The sequence below is a fragment of the Camellia sinensis genome, chromosome 8 (genome assembly GCF_055761805.1).
Source record: "Camellia sinensis isolate YWXY chromosome 8, ASM5576180v1, whole genome shotgun sequence".
NCBI lineage: Eukaryota > Viridiplantae > Streptophyta > Magnoliopsida > Ericales > Theaceae > Camellia > Camellia sinensis.
In genome coordinates, this window is record NC_138968.1 from 193,830,501 (window position 1) to 193,848,880 (window position 18,380).

The window sequence follows — 18,380 nt, forward strand, 5'->3', positions numbered from 1 at the left end:
TTATTCAGCAGCTTAAGCTTTGTCCGATGGAATTTACGAAGGATACAAGTGCTTTGAGTATGGTGTCACATATTTTAGCATTGCTTCTTTCTGAAGATGGATGTGCACGGGAAATTGCTGCACAAAATGGTATTGTCTCTGTAGCAATAGATATATTGGTGAACTTCAGGGCTAGGACTGAGTCAGGAAGTGAAGTTCTGGCTCCAAAATGCATTAGTGCATTACTTCTTATCTTGGATAATTTGTTGCAGTCCAGGCCAAGAGTTTCTTCTGATAACACTGAAGGAATTTCGTCAGGAGCTTTACCTGATTCATCTGGAGAGCATGCGTCATTATCAGCTTCAGAAGCTGATACACAGAAAAAACCCATTCCAGAAACCCAGGAGAAAGAATCTGAAACTGCATTTGAGAAGATGTTTGGAAAATCTACTGGCTATCTAACTACTGAGGAGAGTCATAGGGTACTGGTCGTTGCTTGTGACTTGATAAAACAGCATGTACCAGCTGTGATCATGCAAGCTGTTCTACAGTTATGCGCCCGCTTGACAAAAACACATTCTCTGGCTTTACAATTTCTTGAGAATGGAGGTATGGTTGCTCTTTTTAGTCTTCCAAAAAGTTGCTTCTTTCCTGGATATGACACCCTGGCATCTGCAATCATTCGGCATTTGCTTGAAGATCCTCATACATTGCAAACAGCTATGGAATTGGAGATACGACAAACACTTAGCGGAAATCGCCATGGTGGTCGTGTTTCCCCAAGGACATTTTTGACATCAATGGCACCGGTTATCTCTAGAGATTCGGTGGTTTTTATGAAAGCTGCAGCTGCTGTTTGTCAGTTGGAGTCATCAGGAGGGAGGACTGTGGTGGTGTTATCAAAGGAAAAGGACAAGGAAAAGGACAAATCAAAGGCATCTGGTGTTGAAATTGGAGCATCTTCTAATGAATGTGTAAAAATTCCTGAAGGTAAGACCCATGATGCACCTGGTAAGTTTACCAAAGGCCACAAAAAGATTCCTGCAAACCTTACTCAGGTAATTGATCAGCTCCTTGAAATTGTTTTGAAATATCCTTCACCTAAAAGCGATGAAAATTGTACAAGTTATTCAAGTGCTATGGAGGTGGATGAACCTGCTACCAAAATTAAGGGTAAATCAAAGGTTGATGAGACAAAGAAGATTGAGTCAGACCACCTATCTGAGAGATCAGCGGCACTAGCTAAGGTGACTTTTGTCCTCAAACTGTTGAGCGACATTCTTCTGATGTATGTCCATGCAGTTGGGGTTATACTGAGACGAGATTCAGAAATGTGTCAAGTCCGGGGATGTAATATTTTAGAAACTCCTGGACATGGTGGGATACTGCATCATGTTTTACACTATCTTCTTCCCCTGTCTGCAGATAAAAGTGCTGGACCTGATGAATGGAGAAGCAAGTTGTCTGAAAAAGCTTCATGGTTTCTTGTAGTTTTGTGTGGTCGTACTAGTGAAGGTCGTAGAAGAGTAATTAATGAACTTGTGAAAGCTTTATCTACGTTTTCAAACTTGGAGAGCAATTCTTCCAAGAGCAGCTTATTGCCAGATAAAAGGGTTCTCGCTTTTGCTGATCTGTTATATTCAATTTTGTCCAAAAATTCATCCTCCAGCAACTTACCTGGTTCTGGGTGCTCACCTGACATTGCAAAAAGTATGATAGATGGTGGAATGGTTCAGTCTCTAACCAGCATTCTTCAGGTGATTGATTTGGACCATCCTGGTGCTCCCAAACTTGTGAATCTTATACTTAAGGCTTTAGAAAGCCTAACTTGGGCTGCCAATGCTAGCGAGCAAGTCTTCAAATCTGATGCACTGAACAAGAAAAAAACTGCTGGTTCAAATGGGAGGTCGGATGATCAAACAATTACAATCGCAGTTGCTGAGACAGTAGACCCTAATCAGAATCAGAGCAGTCAACAGGAAGTTACTGATGCTGTAGATACCGAACTGCAGCAGAATCAAGGTGATCATGATGCAACTCCAAATCAGTCTCTGGAGCAGGATATGAGAATTGAGGTGGAAGAGACTATGACTGCTAATCCACCTATGGAGCTTGGGATGGATTTTATGCGTGAAGAAATTGAAGAAGGTGGTGTGATACATAATAGAAACCAAATTGAGTTGACTTATCGAGTTGAGAACAGGGCAGATGATGATATGGGTGATGACGACGACGACATGGGGGATGATGGTGAGGATGACGAGGATGATGATGAGGGGGAGGATGAGGACGAGGATATAGCAGAAGATGGTACTGCTTTGATGTCTCTAGCTGATACAGATGGTGATGATCATGACGATGCTGGTTTGGGAGATGAATATAATGATGATATGGTTGATGAAGAGGATGATGATTTTCATGAAAATCGTGTGATAGAGGTAAGATGGAGGGAAGCCCTTGATGGGTTAGATCATTTGCAGGTGCTTGGTCAACCTGGAGCTTCAGGTGGTCTCTTTGATGTTGCAGCTGAACCCTTTGAGGGGGTGAATGTGGATGACTTATTTGGTCTTCGTAGGCCTCTAGGCTTTGAACGTCGCCGGCAGACAAGTAGGACTTCCTTTCAGCGATCTGCTGCAGAAGGAAATGGTCTTCAACATCCTCTCCTCTTGAGGCCATCCCAGTCCGGGGATCTCATTTCTATGTGGTCATCTGGTGGGAATTCATCCAGGGATTTGGAACCCTCTGCTGGGAGCTTTGATGTAGCTCATTTCTACATGTTTGACGCCCCCGTTCTTCCCTTTGATCATGTACCAGCTAGTCTTTTTGGTGACCGATTGGGTGGTGCAGCACCACCGCCATTGGCTGATTTTTCTGTGGGTCTGGAGTCCTTGCGTTTGCCAGGTAGAAGAGGGCCAGGTGATGGTAGATGGACAGACGATGGTCAGCCACAAGCAGGTGGGCTAGCTGCTGCTATTGCACAAGCAATAGAGGAACAGTTTATATCTCAACTACGCAGTGTTGCTCCTGCCAACAGTTTGGCTGAAAGGCAGTTGCAGAACTCAGAACTGCATGAGACACAACAGTCAGATGCCCCCTTAACAAATAGCCAAATGCCTGTAGTTGATGAAAACACTGGTGATCGGCAGACTGAAGATCAACATCATGAGCATGGTGTTGAAACTGCTCATCATGAAACTAATCAAATGCTTGAAAATGTTCCTTCTCCAGAACAAGTCAACCCAGAGGGTGTTGAAGCAAATGAATGCCACCAACAGGTACTTGAATCTATGTCAAGTGATGTGATGGCTGAGAATGGTGCTTTAAATGGCCATGATAGCATGGAAATTGGGGAAGGAAATAGCACCGTCAATGAGCAGGTAGAGACAAGCCCAAATTGTGTTACCACATGCACGAACTCTCATGTTAGTCTACCGTGTGAAATGTGTCCCGATGTTCTTTTAAATCTGTCTTTTGTGTTGTTTCAGGATTTTGGTCGTGATGGATCTTCAGCAGCAGATAGCCAGTCCAGTAATTATGCATTGGTAACTTCTGGTGTTGAGATTTCTAATCAAGGTGATTGTCACGATTCTTCGGTCAATGGAAGTCGAGATGTTGATATGAACAGTGTGGCCATGGAAGGAATTCCAGTTGAGCAACCCGTACCTTCTACTGAGGTTAGCGTGGATGAACTATCGTCAGGACAGAATTCTCTTGGTGCTCAAGGTCAGACTGATCAAACTAGTTTGAATAATGAGGCTTCTAATGCAAATGGTATAGATCCAACCTTCTTAGAGGCCCTTCCTGAAGATCTCCGGGCAGAAGTTCTAGCTTCCCAGCAAGCTCAATCTTCACAAGCTCCGACTTATGCTCCACCTTCAGCAGAGGATATTGATCCAGAGTTTTTAGCTGCTCTCCCTCCAGATATACAAGCAGAAGTTTTGGCTCAACAACGAGCACGGAGAGTCACACAGCAGGCAGAAGGACAACCTGTTGACATGGACAATGCTTCAATCATAGCTACTTTTCCTGCTGATTTACGTGAAGAGGTTTGCATCTTGAACTCTGCTGCTTGCCACACACCGTGATTGAATTTTAACAACCCTAGTGGCTGCTTTTGTTTCAGGTGCTTTTGACTAGTTCGGAAGCAGTTTTGTCAGCATTGCCCTCTCCATTACTTGCTGAAGCTCAAATGCTCAGGGACAGAGCAATGAGCCATTATCAGGCTCGGAGCCTGTTTGGAAGTGGTCACAGGCTTAATAATCGGAGGAATGGTTTAGGGTTTGACAGGCAGACAGTGATGGACAGAGGTGTCGGAGTTACGATAGGCCGAAGGGCATCTTCTGCTCTTGCAGAGAGCTTGGAGTTGAAGGAAATTGAAGGAGAGCCTCTTTTGGATGCATATGCTTTGAAAGCATTGATCCGACTCCTAAGATTAGCACAGGTAATCTATATTCCTTTTAGTAGAATGGAGCCTAATTGGGGAAGCAGCTTACTAGTTCTGCTTATTCTAATGTGAAATACAGAAATGTAATGTTTTCTTCTATTGCTTCTAATATGAGGTTTTTTTTTTGTTGTATGAGGAGTTAATGAATTTTTATTAAGTTGGTTACTGTTTTTTCTTCTTTGCTGTTAGCCTCTTGGGAAAGGCCTTCTACAGAGATTATTGTTGAATTTATGTGCGAATAGTGTTACAAGGTCAATTCTAGTTTGGCTTCTACTCGACATGATCAAGCCTGAGACTGAAAGCCCAGCCAGCGGATTGACAACAGTTAATTCTCAGAGGCTTTATGGCTGTCAGTCCAATGTTGTTTATGGTCGATCTCAGCTGTTGGATGGTACTGCTTTCTTTTAATGTGACAACTTTCCGTTTGTTTTCATGTTATACACGTTGATTTCATGTAAAAAGTTTCTGTCTACAGGTCTTCCCCCCCTGGTGCTGCGCCGGATACTTGAGATTTTGACTTATCTGGCCAACAACCATTCAGCAGTTGCAAACATCTTGTTCCACTTTGATACCTCACTTGTTCCAGATTATTTGAATCCAAAATCTTCAGAGATTAAGAAGGATAAAGGGAAGGAGAAAATAGGGGGAGATGATATATCAAACCCTTTAGGGAACTTTGAGATGGGTGATGTTCCTTTAATACTGTTCCTGAAACTTTTGAGTCAACCGCTTTTCTTACACAGCAGTGCTCATCTTGAGCAGGTAGGGGAAGCTTCTCGTTAAATTGATATATACCTGAGCCTTGTAGAGTCGCTTGACCCATGCTCTTGCTCTATATATTATATTGTTTTTATTAAATTAATTTGGTTGTCATTCATTCATTTTTGTGGTGCAGGTCATGGGTCTAATTCAAGTAATTATCGATACTGCAGCATCAAAGTTGGACCGTCAATCTCATTCTGAACAAGCACCCGCCAATTCCCAAAATATATCTCCTGATGAAGCTATAGATGGTGTTCAGAAAGATATACCTATGTCAGAAGTGGAATCTAACCAAGATGATAAGAGTGCCAGTGCTGAGTTATCCACATCAGATGGGCAGAGAAGCGTCAGCAGTTATAATATCTTCTTGCAGCTCCCACAAGCTGATTTGCACAATCTATGCAGTCTTCTTGGCCATGAGGGGTATATTATGCTTGTGTACTTATTTTTAAATGTTGCCTGAAATTTGTGTTACTTGTTTACTGTTTTTGAAGCTAGGTTAATAAAGAACTACATTTATAATTAACTTATTTGTTAACTTTTTTAATTTGGTTTGGGATTAACTTTGTTCAATTTTAGTCGGTGGAATCCTGTCCTTAGTAGCATTGATCAAAATTTTGTTTCAGGTTTTATTGTTATAAATGATTCTAGAAGTGTGCAAGTTTCCAACGAAATAAGGGCTAAAATTTGCTTGGACATAACTAATAATGGTATTACTATATTATGACTAATAATATTTATTGTAGTAAATACAAACTTTTGTATTTTTTCTAAAAAAAATTGTAAAAACATTTATGAAAAAAATTATAGATTCTAAAAAAGAAAAGAAAAAAAGTATAAATTCTTGTCAACACACCTTATTGTTTGGGTATGTTTCATTGTGTTTTCATGTGCTATGTACATATATGTGTTGATGAAAACACAAGAATTTCATTATTCCACTAGTGATTTGTTTTGGTCTCTTACAAAATGGAAACATTTCGGCCATTTTGATGGAAATAATGGAAAATTTGTTAGTAGTCTCTGTCCATTTCCTTCCTTTCTTTGCTGCTGCAATGCAGGAATCTAACTGCAACTATTCATTCATTAGGCTGTCAGACAAAGTTTACTCGCTTGCTGGAGAGGTACTGAAGAAGTTGGCATTGGTTGTTGCCCCCCATAGAAAGTTTTTTGTTTCAGAGCTTTCAGAGCTAGCTCATAGTTTGAGCAATTCAGCTGTCTGTGAGCTCATTACACTGAGGAATACGCACATGCTGGGTTTGAGTGCAGGATCTATGGCTGGGCCTGCAATTCTTCGTGTGCTCCAGACACTTAATTCGCTTACTTCACCTAGTGTCGATGGGAATAAGGGTATTGAGGTTGATGGGGAACGGGAAGAGCATGCCATTATGTGGAATTTAAGTGTTGCACTCGAGCCATTGTGGAAAGAACTAAGTGAGTGCATAAACACTACTGAGGCAGAATTGGTGCAAAGCTCTTTCTCTTCAATTTTATCAAATGCAAATGTTGGGGAGCATGTGCCTGGGTCCTCATCTCTGTCTCCTCTTCCGCCTGGAACTCAGAGACTGTTGCCATTCATTGAGGCTTTCTTTGTTTTGAGTGAAAAACTACAAGCAAACAATTCCATCATGCAGCAGGATCATGCCAATATCACTGCTAGAGAAGTAAAAGAGTCTGCTGGGACTTCAGCTCCATCCCCCACCAAATGTGGAATTGATTCTCAAAAAAGGCTTGATGGTGCTGTAACATTTGCAAAGTTTGCTGATAAGCATCGTCGCCTACTCAATGCTTTTGTCAGGCAGAATCCAGGTTTGTTGGAGAAATCCCTTTCTATGATGCTGAAAGCCCCGAGGCTGATTGATTTTGACAACAAAAGATCCTATTTTCGCTCAAGAATCAGGCAGCAGCATGATCAGCACCTCTCTGGCCCACTGCGGATAAGTGTTCGGCGGGCATATGTTTTAGAGGACTCATATAATCAACTGCGAATGCGACCTAATCAGGACCTAAAGAGTAGATTGAATGTACATTTCCAAGGTGAAGAGGGTATTGATGCTGGTGGTTTGACGAGAGAGTGGTATCAATTACTGTCGAGGGTTATATTTGACAAGGGAGCATTGCTTTTCACTACGGTGGGAAACAATGCAACCTTCCAACCAAATCCCAACTCCGACTACCAGACTGAACATCTTTCTTACTTTAAATTTGTGGGTCGTGTGGTAAGTTTTCTAGACCATTCGTAGTATTATCTCTTTATTAGTTTAATGTAAAATTCATTTATTATGGTCCAATCCATTAAAGGTTGTTGAAGCTTTATGTTCTTTTATATTTATATTTTATGTATTTGTGATGCAGGTTGCTAAGGCATTGTTTGACGGGCAATTGTTGGATGTCTATTTCACTCGATCTTTCTACAAGCACATTCTTGGTGTGAAGGTGACTTATCATGACATAGAGGCTGTTGATCCCGATTACTATAAGAACTTGAAGTGGATGCTGGAGGTTAGTCACTTTAACAAGATCCTCCATCCAATGCTGAAACACAAATATTTTTATAGTAATGATGGTTTGCCTTTCTTGCGTTTTTGCTGTATCAGAATGATGTGAGCGACATACCTGATCTGACATTTAGCATGGACGCGGATGAGGAGAAGCATATCCTCTATGAGAAAACAGAGGTATTACTGATTTTCCTACTTATGCACTGTTCTCATTCCTATTCCATCATATTTTATTGTTAATATGTTTTACTTTGAAGTGGTTTCTGACAACTCTCTCTCTCTCTCTCTCTCTCTCTCTGTCTGAAGTTTTATCTGATCATCTGTTTCACCCTCTTTATGATCATACTTGTTCTTTGTAATTTATTTGTGAAAGGTTACTGATTATGAGCTTAAGCCTGGAGGAAGAAATACGAGGGTCACAGAAGAAACAAAGCATGAGTATGTGGACCTTGTGGCTGAACATATTCTGACAAATGCTATCCGCCCTCAAATTAATTCCTTTCTGGATGGTTTCAATGAATTGATACATCGTGAACTTATTTCTATTTTCAATGATAAAGAGCTTGAGCTTCTAATCAGTGGGCTTCCAGAAATTGATTGTAAGTTGGGTGCTTTTGCACTTGTTTATTTTATGTAACATACTTGGTGTATTTTTCAGAATATCTGATTGATGTTATCATGCTTGCAGTGGATGATCTGAAGGCCAACACCGAGTATACTGGCTACACTGTAGCGTCTAGTGTTGTTCAATGGTTTTGGGAGGTTGTCAAGGCTTTTAACAAGGAAGATATGGCAAGATTTCTGCAGTTTGTGACTGGTACATCAAAGGTAACTGCTGCACAAACATAGAATATGGTCTCTTTTCTCACATCTCAAATTATTGATACGATCTTTATGACTGCAAGGTTTTTGTTGGCTGTGATATGTACAAAATTTCCTTCGCATGTAATATATGCTTCTGCTCTAGAAATGCAATTCCATGGTTCAAACTAAGAATCTTGTCAGAACTTCGTTCCTGTGATAGAATCACAGTTCCAATTGATAGGGCCACTACATATGAGTCACATAGTAATAATGGAAAAGCTACCAATAAAAACGAAAATCTGTAGAGAACATATATTTTATTCTAGATTATCTTTCCTCTTAGGAATTGGGTGGTGGAAATATGTTGATAAATCTTTCAATTTGGGTGTGACGATTGACGATAAAGATATATGTATTGTTGCTGCATCGTTTCTTTTGTAATGAGAATGCTTATGTTGAATAGTTTTAAGTGCTAGTATGATGTAGACATTTAATATATACATATATTACAACTAAGCAACACAAATATTTCTTACAATATATTTATGTATAAAATTACAGTCACGCTCCCCTAGGTGCTCCCAACCTCAGACTTTTCTATGGGCCTCTGCTCCCCCACTTGCTTTGTGCAACTAAGATATGCTTTAGCATGCTTAATTTCTTATCATTTCTAATGGCTAGGCTATGCATTTTATCTGATTAATAAGATTGTGTTTCATTCTCTAAAAGTTGTGATACAAATATGACTTCGGTGGCTCAAAAATTGCGCCATCCTGAGAATTTATACTGAAAATTTGTGATGGTGATAAATGAGGTCTTATTTTCTGTTACAGATGGTGATGAATGGAAAATATGGACCTCTTGTGATAATCGACATGCTTTTATGCCACTAAACACCTTTATTTCTGGTTTTTTAGGTTCCTTTAGAGGGGTTTAAAGCATTGCAAGGCATTTCTGGTCCTCAGAGGTTTCAAATTCACAAAGCATATGGAGCTCCTGAGCGGCTACCATCAGCTCATACCTGGTTAGTGCTTAATCTACTTGCTGTCTGAAAATATATTTATCCTTTCTTTTGAAATGCTGCTTAAACTGAAAATTTGTGATTTTTTTTTTCCCCAGCTTCAATCAACTAGACCTTCCTGAGTATACTTCCAAGGAACAGCTTCAAGAGCGCTTGGTCCTTGCTATCCATGAAGCTAGTGAAGGATTTGGCTTTGGTTGATTGAGAATTTCTTCATTGCATCATCACTCCAATACTGCCAGCACTTCCAATTACAATGTACATGTCAGTTTGACACCTCCTTTAATTTGCATGTTCTGATATCTATTTTATATGTTTGTTTTTTTATTGAGAACTAATAGAATTTTAGTATACTGCTTTTATTTATGTTGAGATTTGTCAATAGTAACCAAAGGAATCAGAAATGATAAATTGCGTTTAAATCATGCTATTCATTCAATTCCTCTGTGTTGAGGGAGAAAAATGGTTATAAGATTGTGAGAAATTTCATTTATGGGAGTGGTGTATTACAATGATAACATTGCCGATTGATGAAGCTAATTTGTGCATTCAACTTACAAATATTCACTCTGGTTGAGCTTTTAGATATCTGAAAATTTTGAGAATTCATGTAATGGGTTCGGTGTGGTCTTGAGGAAATAAGTGATCACCTGTGGCTCGATAGATTAGAGGTTTTCCTCAATAGACTAGTGTAGCAATGCTTTCATTCTTGAGTTGGTATACATAGTGAATTTGCTGTGTGGGTGTCCTTGCCTCAACATTGTGGAAACAGGTCTTTTGTTTGAACCTTTTTTTTCAAATTTTTTTTATTGCAGATGAAGAGCATCTGATCTAGGTTACGCGCCATTCTATCATACTTTTAAAACATGATTTTAAACGTTTAATTTATTTATTTATTTATTTTTATCTTTGCAGATAAAAGAGCGACTGATCCAGGTTACATGGCATAGGGAGGCCCGTGTCAAGATTGAAGGATTCTGTGCTGTAATTATTGGGAGTGATGCCTTAATCCACGCCTAAATGGCAGATGATATGATGATGTGTTTGCTTTTTGTTGAATGCTGGTCTCCTCAGTGTTATGGCCAAGAAACCCGATTCTTTTGTAGTTTCTTGCCATCTCTACACAGTTTCAGAGAATGCTGATAATGCCTGGGAGAAACTTTGGCCCCCTTTTGTATATCTTAGCTTTTATTTTGGTCTTTTGTTAATATATTCTTTATTTATGGATCTAGTGGCCAATTTGCATTCTGACCAGTCTTTCTGGGTTTAGTTCAGAGGTATTGACTCGTAATGGAATCTGAGTATTTGATATTTTTCTTTTCGTTTCTTCTCTCTTTGTCGTGTTGTAGGAGCTTGGTAGTTATTTGGTTAATGATTTGATACGAATAAGATAAAATCATAGTAGAGAGTTAGGGAGAGACTTTTTTTCTTTGAGAAAAATGATCAGCATTTACCAGTAAGTGTGTTATCAAGGCTCGGGCTTCTAGGTTGGTCGTTTGAGTCTCATGTAGACATTGACACGGTCATGTTATGAAGTAATTTGTATGACTCATATACGGCCACACAAATGAATGGCGGAGATTTTTTTTTGGGTTTATGGGGGTTTAGGGTTTGGTTGAAATATATTGACGTTGTTGGCCAATCCCAGGGTGTGTCTCTTTCGATCTCATCAATCTTGGCTGTTGCTAGCTAGTTAAGACAGACAAAGGCAAAACAAAAACAAATCGTTGTGCTGCCCTTTTTTGTTATTTTATAGATATATCTTTCCTTACCCTTACTCAATTTAGGAGATGCTTTAAATGAACCAGAATTAAAAAAATGCCAAATCACAAGAATTCAATTTTTTTAAATTTTTTATTTTGATGAGTTAAGAGTAGATCATTGGAAATGCTTTTAAATGAACCAATTTAAAAAGAGCTTGAACCAAAAATATGAGTTCAGCATGCTTGCTCTATAATAAATTCGTTATTTAGTAGTATTTGGGGAATTGGGGCTTCACTCTGAATTTTAATAAAATGAAGTTCCGTTTGTTTGCACATTGTGCCGTGAATGGTACAGTACTTCATCATGAAAACATTTGTTTCGAATTATGGCACAGTACTTGATCATGAAAAGATTTGTTTCGAATTTGAATTCGAAAATGATTGAATTTCAATGAATTCTGAATTGGATATTAAGCTCTCAGTTGATTAGAAATCAAAAAAATCTATATGTAAAATAAGCTGATTAGAAATCAAAAAAATCTATATGTAAAATGCTTCCATTTAAATAGGAATAATATATATATCCGATGATACACCGTCATGTTACCATTTTTAAACCCAATTGATAAATTTTGAACTAATTATTTAGAAGACTCACAGCACCATTTGCCATTGTCTATATAGATAAAAATATTAGGTCTGTTTGATGCAACTTCTAAAAAAACAGAAAGTCAATAACTAAAAACAAAATTTGTCCTAATAATTAGATTTAATTCTCATTAAGTCTTATTAAAAAAAAATCCTAACAAAATTATCGCTAAAAATAATTTTTTGTAACAATTTTTTATATATGTTGCTAAAAATTAATAATTAGTAATTTTTTTGTCATAATTTTTATAAATTGGCGTCATAACTTACAATTAGTAACGTTTTTCTGTCACTAAAACTTATAATTAATGATATTTTTGTGACAGAATTTTTAAACTATCACTGAAAATTAACAATTATTGACATTTTTTTAATAGTGTTTGATAAAAAATATCATTAATTATCATAGAACCTATTAGATAATAAACTCATCTATTGAAAAAAAAAAAACTAAAAATATTTCCTTTTGTTTTTTAATAATTATTTTTTTCCAACTTATTTGTCTTAAAAATTATAAACAAAAATGATATCAAATATTTTTAAATAAATAATTATAAACAACACACAGTTGATGATATAACATAATTTAATTTTTAATACTAATTAATGTATTAATTGATGATATAACATAATTTAATTTTTTTTTAAATTTATAATATGATTAATAAATAAAATTAATAATAATGTTATAATTAATATTAATATCTATATCTATATCTATACTATATATTAAGCAAAAAGGAGTTTTTAATCCCAGGCCTTGTGAGTGTTCCAATCTCTCAATCTAAATTTCCTGATTTTTTGATTTAAAAAAAAAAAACCTTAGCATTTATTAACTTCTCTAACCCCCAAGTCTTACCCTCATAATAATACTTTAATGCATTAAGTAAAAGCATGAAAAAAATTCTTTGCAATCTAACATATATGAATTCCTTAAAAAGTCCCAACACATATGATTATTATCCCTCATAATAACACTTTAATGCATTAAGAACAAACATAAAAAAAAATTTCTTAAAAAGTCAAACACATATAATTATTATGAAAATATTAAATTTTAATATAATATAATAATAAAAAAAAAAACATTTAATTCATATATGTGTTAGACTTTTTTAAAAAAAAAAAGACATTTATATACAAAAATGATATCAAATATTTTTAAATAAATAATTATAAACAACACACAGTCCTAATATATAGAATAATACTATATGTATCAATTGATATATTAATTAATGTATTAGTTGATGATATAATATAATTTAAGAGATTTTTAAAATTTATAATATGATTAATAAATAAAATTAATAATAAAATTATAATTAATATTAATATATTAAGAAAAATGCTTGGAAGCACTAATTAGTGCTCCTACTAATTAGGTGGCAGTAGGTCCCGCCATTAATGATGTGATGTTTTGGTCTTGGAGTTGTATTTTTTTTATTATTTTTTTATTTTTTTAATACATTAATATTATTAGTGGTGATATTTTTAGTGAAATGAATCATTGTTGATATATTATTTAGTACATGAAAAGCTCCTTCAAATATATCCTTAGAAATTGAAAATTGGAAGTGTCAGCTTTCACAGGTAGAACGGTCGTCAGTGTCATCGACAACAACGCCACGCCACACCACACCATTCCACTTCGAAAAATGTTTGGGGGCACTAATAAGTGCTCTCACTAATTAGGTGGCAGTGGATCTCGTCATTAATGATGTGATGTTTTGGTCTTGGAGTTATATTTTATTTTTATTTTTTTAATGCATTAGTGCTATTAGTGGTGATATTTTTAGTGGGATGAATCATTGTTGGTCATACTTTTTGACTTTTAATTAATAATGATAACTTTTTAACTTTTTGAGCAACTTTTTAAATTTTTAACCTTTTTTTTTGCAACTGGTCAAACTTGACCTTATTTTCATAAGTATTCTCTGTATGTGCCTACACGTTGTTTGTACATTTTACATGTACCAATAGGAATAATATTATATATATTAAATGATAATGTAATATAATTTTAAAGGTTTTAAATATTTATAATTTGTATAAGTAGAGTCAGTAATAATAATATAATATTAATTAATTAGTGGTGCTACATGCATGTACTAAATAATATACCAACACTAATTATGACATTATTATTAACTCTACTCATTAATGACATTACACATACTAAAATATCTTAAATTATGTCACATCATCAATTGATATACTAGTTAGGGTTGTTTTGGGAAGATGGTAAAAAGTGGCTTTTTGGTTTTTAACCAAGCTTTTGGCTTTTTTAGACAAATGATTTGGGAAGTTGGTAAAAAGTGACTTTTGACTTTTTTGATTAATATTTGTTTATGATGTCAAATCGTAATAAAATGACTAAACTACCTCCATTTATTTAAAATATTTACAACTGAATCTATGTAACACATTGTGACCCATGAGGGGGTAAAATTGTAATTGCACCGTTGGCTAAAAACCAACTTGCCAAATAAAAAAAAAGCCAAAAAAGCCAACTTTTGGCTTTTGCTACTAACAAAAAAAAGTGACTTTTAGCCAAGTTCCCAAAATAGCCCTTAGTATATTAATTAGTGCATATAGCATTATTCCTAATTAATACACTAATATATATTAATTAATACATATATAACACCACCAATATTAATCGATAATACTATATGCACTAATTAATATACATATTAATATATCAACTAATATTATAATATCATTAATTACCTTATTTAATATACTAATTATAAATATTTAAAATTTTTAAAATTATATCATACCATCTATTAATATATTAATGCATACACTGCATAAAATATTAATAGTAGACCCCGTTAATTAATTAAGTAACACTGTATTAATTACACACACCCATACATACATACACACACAGTCAGATTTCATTTCAGACCCCTCTCTCTCTCGTATTCGTGTAATAGTCCTTTTCTGCGAAAGATAAATCTTTGCTGCCAATTCATGTCTGTATGTACTCCAATTTCTCTCTCTAAAAAGCCCTAATTTGATCCTTTTCATCTTAATTATTATGGCTCGATTTTTATTTCCGTCTTTCGATCACTTCTATATCTTTTTGATTCTTGAGATTTTTTTTGTCTTTGTTGATTCGATTTGGCTGTTTATTGATCTTTCGATTGCTATGGATTTATTCCTGCTATGTGTTAATTTGGATAGAAAGAGTTAATCTGAAGCTGGTTTGGTGATTAATGATGTTTCGTTGTAATGAGATATACGCGTTGCTTATATGTAGTTGAATTACTTTGAAATCTCGGTTGTGGTTTGTAAATTGTGAAGTTGGCGATTGTGTGTGTGTGTGTGTGTTTTTTTTTTATCTTCTCTCATCTTTTTCAATTTGCTAGAATTGTTATGTGTAATTTTCATCATTTTGTTTCTTTAATATGTTGGTCTTTTCAGATTAAATGTGATTGATTTGATATTGTTTGTTGTATTTTTCTGGATGGGAAACTGATGATTTTCACTATTTAGTGACTGAAAATTTAAAAATAAAAGTTCCCTACTGATTGGGTTACTTCAACCATGTTATAATAATACATTATATTTTTATAGTTACTTGCCTTATATAATGATCTGAGAGTTTTGATGATTCCTTGAGTTTTTGTTGGAGATCTTTCCTGATGTTTTTTCTTTTTGTTACACGGTATTGGCCAATTTAGCGAGAAAATTTAGACGAACCGAGGAGGGAATAGAGTGCCACAATTGACAATCCCACCAAATGGATGTTATTATGTCTAATATTCCAACTTTGATCTCTGAGTAGCAAACAAGACATGGGTTAGGTTACTTATGTCTTATTTTCTTGTATTATTATATCTCCTACTTCTTTTTAGGTTGATCTCTGAGCATTTCTGTTTCTAATCCATGCCTATATATAAGAATGTTGTTAAGTACCTTCACTTTGTATTAAAACGCTTTTTCCAAATTGATAACATCTAATTTGTATAAATTCAAAGATCTTATCATTTTGTTCCTGCGTGAATGCAGAAGTTGTATACTTGCAACTGGATTATTCCTGCTACATCTTTTATTTTTCTTTTATTATTATTATTTTTCTTTTTTCTTTTTTCGATTTTGTTTTATTTTTCTTTTTTTGATCCAAGGGAAAAAAAATTCTATAGCGATGAGAAAAAGCTTATTTTTGAGTTGGACAAGAGATAGATTGTTGACTGTTATGTTCGGGCACAATCAGAGATTTTTGTGTGGAATTAGGTTGATCAATTGGATTGACCATGAAAATCCTCTTGGGAGTTTGCACTTTGCAGCAACCAGTTGAGGGCATAACATGGGTGGTTATGTTTGAATTGTTTTCTTGAACATCAATGATCTACTTGGACTAGTTACTTCGGTGGACGCAGACTTCGCCATGCCTAGTGAAGATTTTGGGAGTTCTAGGAGTATGCTAAATCGGGGAGTGGAAGTAATTGGTTTATGAGTTATTCTGTGTGTTTTTACAAATTTGTTTTTGACCTTCTTTTTCAAATTTTTTTATTCTTTGATAAATTCAAAATATGTTGTGTGTGTGAGCGTGCCTGTCTGCGGAATGCACCTCGTGCCTAGGGAAGACAAAAATCTTCATCTCCATCTCACACCTCGTAAAATTTTGATTATCGCCAAAGTTCTTTTCCCCATGGGTGGGTTGGTTAAATGATCGTAGTTATTTGAAAAATCATTTTTTTGGTGATTCTAATTTTTGATGCGTGTATTGTTTTACTCGACGACTCCCAGTCTTGTATGTTGATGTTCTCAAGAAAAGGAATTGATGAATTAATGAATTGTTGTTCTATGCTTCTTGTATCTTTTTTTCATGGGTACTTTCATGGTATCAATGACCATGCAGGCATTATATTTTTCAAGTTATGGAAGAAATGCATTCATAATTTCTTATTGTTGCTAAAAGAATTTTGATGCCTAATCAAACAACCCTTTACAATAGTCCATAAACTTTGAATTTCTTTTGTTAAATAATGTAAAAATTTAAAAATCATGCCCCATAGTAAGCATGCTCTACTCTTCATGTGCCATGTTTGATGCCATTTCGCACCAAATTAAATATGAACCTTAAACGGCTTCTATTTAGTGTGTCTGATCAGTGGAACCTTAACCTTAACCTTAACCTTAACCTTTCTCATGAAAACAACAGTGAATTAGAAATTTTGCTTTGCAAGGAGTATTTGTAATTTTTTTTGGGTCTAAATTATCCATTTCCTTCTTCCCTCTGACAGGAAAAGGGACAACCATTGCCGAAGTTCGGCGAGTGGGATGTGAATGATCCTGCATCAGCTGAGGGATTTACTGTAATCTTTAATAAGGCCAGGGATGAGAAAAAGACTGGTGGCAAACCTGAGTCACCAGCAAAGGCAGATTCTAATCTTAATCATGGAGTGGAACCTGTCAAGCCTCCTGCTGTGAGTCGTTCTTTGCTTATTCACTGTTGCACCATCAGTTTGCATTTCTAATTGGCCACAAATGCTTTGTTTCTTGGAAAATAATTTTGAATTTCAAAAATTTAGGAAAACTTACAAAACTAGAAAAAAAATTTGGAAAATAACTTTCCAGATATTGATGCTATGTGATTAATTTAATACTAACGGTGAAGAACCTTTCTCAAATCATCAGCACACAAAAGTAGCAGTAGAACTTCATTGGCGAGAGCTAGCTTTTCTTTTGCGTGTTTTTTCTTTTTCATGGGGCAATTTCATTTACATAGCTTTTTCTTATATCGAAAATGTACCGATTTACAGAAAAAATGGTTTTGTTGCTTGCAACCGCAAGCAGAATCTTGATGAGGTCGTCTCTGTGCAAGAGCTTCAATAGAAGAGCGTGTTCATTGTTCGCCCCACCATATTTTCCTAAAGATAGGAGCTGTAGAGTGATGATGGTCTTGAATCCATTTTTAATGCTATAATACTGTGTTGGTGTGGGGAAAGAGTAAAGATGAAAAAAAAAAGAAAAAAAGACGAGACTTTATTGTATTGTGTATCTATATGTGTACTGATTTGGTGGCTTACACCATATGAAGCTTACTATTTGTTTCCCTACCTTGTGGTATGGTTTGTGGAGCTTTCTTCTCTGATTTTTTTTTTTTTTGCCTTTTCTTTCTGAAAGAAAAAAAGAAGGAAAAAAAAAAAAAAAACTCTTCTTGTCTAATTTGTTTTCTGGAGTATTTTTGGTTCATTCCTTTTCTACATCAGGACATGGTGGGTGTTTTTTGTTTTCATTTCCTGGAAACACAGATTGTGTGTTGGTGGATGTTTTTTGTTTTCATTTTCTGATTACACAAATTTGTGTGTGGGCGTGTGGGTGAGTGACTCTGTATGTTAAATTTGTGCCCATGATTGTTGACACCATAATATGCTTGATCGTGATTACACATATGAGTGATATTTATCTAACGGAAAATGCGCCAGACCCCCAAGTGGGGATGACCCCCCACCTCCACCTCCACTGTTTTTTGATTGGTCCATATATATATATATATT

General features: G+C 35.5%; 2 protein-coding genes across 5 annotated transcripts in view; both read left to right on the forward strand.

Annotated features, from left to right (window-relative positions):
• Nucleotides 1-10,822, forward strand: part of LOC114303056 (E3 ubiquitin-protein ligase UPL1) — an 18,475-nt gene extending 7,653 nt beyond the window's left edge. The window contains exons 4-17 of one of the 4 annotated variants that reach the window (XM_082884865.1): nucleotides 1-3,356; nucleotides 3,465-4,025; nucleotides 4,103-4,420; nucleotides 4,613-4,814; nucleotides 4,899-5,185; nucleotides 5,319-5,608; nucleotides 6,276-7,404; nucleotides 7,541-7,687; nucleotides 7,783-7,863; nucleotides 8,060-8,285; nucleotides 8,375-8,514; nucleotides 9,408-9,514; nucleotides 9,610-9,775; nucleotides 10,427-10,822. The exon at nucleotides 1-3,356 is cut by the window's left edge and continues 3,955 nt beyond it. In XM_082884865.1, coding sequence (XP_082740991.1) covers nucleotides 1-3,356; nucleotides 3,465-4,025; nucleotides 4,103-4,420; nucleotides 4,613-4,814; nucleotides 4,899-5,185; nucleotides 5,319-5,608; nucleotides 6,276-7,404; nucleotides 7,541-7,687; nucleotides 7,783-7,863; nucleotides 8,060-8,285; nucleotides 8,375-8,514; nucleotides 9,408-9,514; nucleotides 9,610-9,712 — 6,947 coding nt within the window. In that variant the 3' untranslated portion in view covers nucleotides 9,713-9,775; nucleotides 10,427-10,822. Of the gene's footprint in view, nucleotides 4,026-4,102; nucleotides 4,421-4,612; nucleotides 4,815-4,898; nucleotides 5,186-5,318; nucleotides 5,609-6,275; nucleotides 7,405-7,540; nucleotides 7,688-7,782; nucleotides 7,864-8,059; nucleotides 8,286-8,374; nucleotides 8,515-9,407; nucleotides 9,515-9,609; nucleotides 9,776-10,426 lie in introns of all 4 variants that reach the window. The other 3 variants (XM_082884866.1, XM_082884863.1, XM_082884864.1) reach the window with 3 other exon arrangements.
• Nucleotides 10,823-14,708: 3,886 nt separating this feature from the next.
• LOC114303066 (protein NOI4) lies at nucleotides 14,709-17,939 on the forward strand. The gene is made up of 3 exons (XM_028248220.2): nucleotides 14,709-14,850; nucleotides 17,124-17,306; nucleotides 17,643-17,939. Exons 1-3 carry the CDS (start codon nucleotides 14,845-14,847, stop codon nucleotides 17,682-17,684), a joined length of 231 nt encoding a protein of 76 aa, XP_028104021.1. The 5' UTR covers nucleotides 14,709-14,844; the 3' UTR covers nucleotides 17,685-17,939.
• The last annotated feature ends 441 nt before the right edge of the window (nucleotides 17,940-18,380 follow it).